The following is a 5,093-nucleotide window of genomic DNA, read 5'->3' on the forward strand; positions in this document are numbered from 1 at the left end:
CAAATTATATAATGATCTATTTCACTGATCAATCATCATAGTCCCAATAATATCAATAATAATTAATTTAATTTATTTTTCATTAATCTTTAAATCCCAATAGTATAAATAATAATTAATTTAATTAATTTAATTTAATTTTCATTAATCTTTATTAAGCAGTTTTAGAATATAGTCCAGTTCCCTTCGTATTATTTGTGAATCATTTTTGCGTAAATATTTTCAATTATGATCAAAAATGTTGTTTCCTTTTTAACATTATTAGTTGTATTTATGAAACCATTTTATTTTAAATGCCTTGGAAATAGCCACCAACTTGGTTGCAATTCACATTGACTAGGCATAAAAAGACATTAAAAATAAAAATCGATGACAGTGAGCATTCGCCAGCGGTGGTCACGGGTCCGACAACGTTTAGCAGAAATCGAGCAGATCACAAGAGATCCGGAAAACAGTAATACGTATGTTAAGGGCGGCTATTTTGAATATTGTATATTGGGGAGTTAGTAGAGAAATTTATATTTAATCATAAGGTGAATATGAAAGGTTGAATATTGATGCTGATGAATACGGATGCTGATGGCTACGCTGCTAACCGATAATCGAGCCATTAACATTGTAATTCACTATTATAAGTAGTACTGAATGTATAATCCTTCTCATGTGTGGAATTCAGTTTCCTGTGTTGTGTTGTGTTGTACTTCAATTCTGAAGAGCGAGTGACTGACTCTGTTAAGAAATGGCGGAGGACAATGGTGAGGTGAGCGTCGGTGAGCTACGTTCGGATGTTGCGGAGTTCTACGATCAGGTCTCGTGCGGCTGGGAGGCCGATCGGGGAGATCATTTGCACCTCGGCTTCTATGACATCCCTCCTCCGCCCGACAATCTTCTTGATCACACAGCCGCCACTGTGAGAATGGTCGAAGAGGTTCTCAAATTTGCCGCCATTTTTGGTTAGAAAATGGGAAACCAACTTTTATTTTATCGTTCTTTGGTTCGTTATACAGTTATCGATTTGATTTGATGCAGCTAGCTTGATTTTTGCCGAAAAAAAATTATTTATATGAATGTTTGAATTTTGTTTTTGATAGATAGTAAGAATTGGTTTAATATTTTTATAAAAATGTTTGGATATGTTTTTATAAATTCATTACCATCAAAAACTCCAAACCCACTGAAATTTATAAAAGTGGATAGTTGTAATTTAGATTTAAAGAATAATCTATGGTCAAAATAATGAAGTAATTTTCATTATTTTAACCAGAAAGTTTAATTGTTCTTTCAAACTTAATTGTTCGAATGAATGAATTTGTTGTTAAATTAGATGATTGATGGATGGATTCGTGTTGAGTGCTAGTTAGATTGGTTGCTCCATCCGCTGGTTAAACCACCCACCGTTTGCGAGTTGCTCACAAGTCACAACTTCATTTTTAAGTGGATCAGTTTTGTATTCTACACATCCTAGAAGTGAGAGATTCAGAGTGATACTCATTTGTTATTAGATGTGAATATTTTCGTTGAATGTTTATTGTTTATTGTGTTGAAGATGAGAAGTCGAAGTTGCCGAGGCGTGTGGTGGACGTGGGGTGTGGAATGGGAGGGAGTTCGAGGTATTTGGCTAAGAAGTATGGCGCCCATGTTGAGGGCATCACTCTCAGCACATGGCAGGTGCAAAGGGCGATCGACCTTACTGCTGCCGAAGGTCTCAGCGATAAGGTATATGGGAATTTTTTAATTAATAGTTAACCTAATTAATATAAAGATTTTCACAATTAACAATATGAGGTTGAAAAAGTGGGTAAAGTGTTTACCCGAAATTTTAGACATTTCAACTAAATCACATAGTATTCCAAAAGGTAGCAACATCTGGATGATAACGGAAACTGATAATCTCAACCTAGAATTTTCAATTTAGATTGGAATTACTAAATCATGGTTTCAATATTTTTCTCCAGTTTCTTGTACTGAAAGTGGAGTTTATTTTGCCCATCCTTGCACAGGTTGCTTTTCAAGTGGCGGACGCATTAGACCAGCCTTTTCCAGATGGGCACTTTGATCTGGTTTGGGCAATGGAGAGTGGGGAGCACATGCCGGATAAAGAAAAGGCGGGTTTAAGATTATTCCTTTTGTAAATTGACATGAGTCTGATTTTACACATAGTATTTCAAAAACATTTTATATTACATATTTTTCAATTCCAGACATAGGAAGTGATGTCTATGGTTAGATTTGTTTAACAGTTCATGAAAGAGCTGGCCCGAGTAGCCGCTCCTGGTGGTTTGATAATAATAACGACCTGCTGCCACAGAGACCTCTTGACAGGGGGGACCTCTCTGCAGCCTAATGAGCAGGTATATGAATAACGAACTGTGAAGTTCATTAAGACTAGAAGCATTATGTCAATTCTTTAAGCATAACTAAATCACTCAAAATATTAGAGGGCCACTTGGGTGGAGGGGTCCTTTAGTTTAGTGACAATATACATGGTTACAGCTAAGCCATGTGGATTGAAACCAAGCTATGGGTCTACTTCGCCCGATGCATCAATTAAAACCCAATAAATATGAAGATCCAGCAGACATTATGGGGCCAGTACTGGATGCAAATCTATTAGAAAACATTTTCCCACAATTTAGGAAGTCTGGATACCTTAAATGTGCATCCCTGGCAAGCTGCATAATCTTTTCCAATTCAGAGAGAGACATGTTTAAGTGTTGCGCTCTGACATCACAAATTTTGAATTGACATCAGGAGCTCTTGGACAAGCTTAGCCGTGCATGTTACCTTCCTGCTTGGTGTTCCACAGATGACTATGTGAGGATGGCACAAGCTTTGTCACTACAGGTGAAGTCATACTTTTACTGTGAAATAAATCAAGTATTACAGCTGTCAATGAAATAGTGTACATTTAGTAATGCTCTGATTGATTGCGGATGTTTCCAACAGAATATCAAAACTGCAGACTGGTCAGAAAATGTAGCTCCATTTTGGTCATCTGTGAAAAATAAACTGAGTCCGGCTCTCCGTAAATCTGGTAAGGTCTCTTTTACTCAAATCTGCTATGATTCATGCTTCCTACTTTCCTTTCGTTTCTTAGTGTGCCTACTTTTTATTTCTAAACAAGATAAGATAAACAAAATAGTTACATTCATATCTGCAAATAATCAAAAATAACAGAATTAAGTTACCTAAAGAACTCGGTTGTTAGTTGATCTAGATACTCAATTAAAGCAATCTTTATGTCTTATCTAGATTGTCTAGAATATTTTGGAATTGAACTGGGAGGAGTGAGTTCAAAAGTGACCTAGGTCAATTTTTTATTTTATTTTGTCTATACAATTTTGAGATATTCTAAAGATCAGTAGTTAAAATAAATTCAGATTTAATTAGTGAAATTAAAAGTAATTTCCTATTCATCAAAATTATTTTCCTATTCTTACCCTGACTATTCTTCTCCAAATTTGTTTGTTTCTTCGATAGGATGGAAGCCTCTGAAAGGTGAAGTTCCTATTAATCTTTGGGTGGACGGCTTCAAGCAAAAGCTAGTAAAATATGCAGTTATTACTGCTCAAACACCTGCATGATGCACCTGCAAAATAAATCTGTGCAGTTATTACTGCTCAAAAACCTGCGTTAGAGCAAGATAAAGTTATTCCAAATGTGCAACCGATGGTATGAAAACCCTTCATTTAGAGTTCGAGCGGCAGAGTGATTAAAATCATCATTCTGAGAAATAATTTTCCAAAGTATGTGCATGGTTTGACTTATAATTTTCTTAATTATCTGTATTTCGAGTTCATATTAGAGTGGTGACAGATGCCTTTCGTAAACAGAACGTGTCATGTGAGTTCTGATTCACAAGGCTATTGTTTCAAAATAAATTTGGTTAAATTGTAATGAACAAAACTGTAAGTGCTTTTTCTCTATGGAGTCGGCTGCAACTCAAAATTACACTGCAACATTTAGCCGGGTTTTGAGATAATTAATAATCGAATCGTTTTATGTTCAGAGGAAAAAATTTATTTTATATATTGTTTGGTTACTTTTATGTATTGTTTTTATTAGTGTGAGGAAATGTCCTCAATTATAAATAGATAAAATATTTTTTTAATAAATAAATAAATCATTTTTTTAAGATAATATTATTTTTTCCCTTATTTTTTTCCTTATTAGGTTCATGAACTTCTAAAATTGGTAATTAGTAAATCTAAAGAATAGACATACCCCTCCTCTTGACTTAATATATAAAGACCTAGAACTCAATTAGTTGAACTGACCCTTTCCTTGACATAACCCTCGTCTTGACATAATATATTTTAGAATGTAAATGTTAAAAAAATAAATAAAGAAGATAATTATTAATTATTTTTGTATTTATAGAAATATTAAATAAATTTTTGCATCTTAGCCAATTAAATCAATTATCTTATTCTTATAACTAGCTTATATCCATCTTAATATCGGATCTATCAAGGGCTGAGAGGGATCAAATCTCTCGAGATGCAAACCTATTTTTTGAGTGTAAAACTTGAGGAAAGGTTTGCACTTTGAGAGATTTGATCCCTCTCAGGGCTTGATAGATCCGGTGTTAAGATGGATCTAGGCTAGTTGTCATACAAAATTTGTTGAACATCTAATTATTTTGATCATTTTAAATATGCTAAATATGTCTAAGATTAATTTGGCTAATTTAATTTAAAATTTTCTTAATTACCTCAGTTTTTTGAGATTAGAGAGACTGTTAGTAACTTGAATGAATGATGAAAAATAATGAAATACAAATTTTGAGTGCAATGTAACAATTTTGATAGATAGAAAATGTGAATACTAAGAATATAATCAATTACAAACTATCTTCATTGAAATCAATCTGAAACTATTTTCTTCTAAAAGAGTAGTTGGAATCATAAACCATTTAAATATTTAAATGGAGCTACTATAGTAAACAACATAGCTTACCTCTATTACTCTCCAATATTAATAGTAGTTTTATCCAAAGTCAATCATTGTGACTTATGGAATGTTAAACCCAAATAATTTTCAATGGTACTTATTTTCTATTAGTGCATTTGAATGCAAAGTAATTATTTTCA

The 5,093-nt window shown here is 33.4% G+C and overlaps 1 protein-coding gene across 2 annotated transcripts; it reads left to right on the top strand.

Annotated features, from left to right (window-relative positions):
* The first annotated feature begins 626 nt into the window (after window positions 1-626).
* LOC149149410 (gamma-tocopherol methyltransferase, chloroplastic-like) lies at window positions 627-4,006 on the top strand. 2 transcript variants are annotated; one of them, XM_089438411.1, is made up of 7 exons: window positions 631-953; window positions 1,547-1,716; window positions 2,001-2,105; window positions 2,241-2,351; window positions 2,752-2,844; window positions 2,947-3,034; window positions 3,481-4,006. In XM_089438411.1, the coding sequence occupies exons 1-7, from the start codon at window positions 740-742 to the stop codon at window positions 3,582-3,584; spliced, it is 885 nt and encodes a 294-aa protein (XP_089294537.1). In that variant the 5' UTR covers window positions 631-739; the 3' UTR covers window positions 3,585-4,006. The 2 variants fall into 2 exon arrangements, with proteins under 2 accessions (XP_089294538.1, XP_089294537.1); XM_089438412.1 differs by lacking the exon at window positions 2,241-2,351 and having other exon boundaries at window positions 627-953.
* Window positions 4,007-5,093: the final 1,087 nt, after the last annotated feature.

Source organism: Pinus tabuliformis, chromosome 9, assembly GCF_031772625.1.
Source record: "Pinus tabuliformis cultivar Carrire ecotype Pingquan chromosome 9, CPIR1, whole genome shotgun sequence".
Lineage (NCBI taxonomy): Eukaryota > Viridiplantae > Streptophyta > Pinopsida > Pinales > Pinaceae > Pinus > Pinus tabuliformis.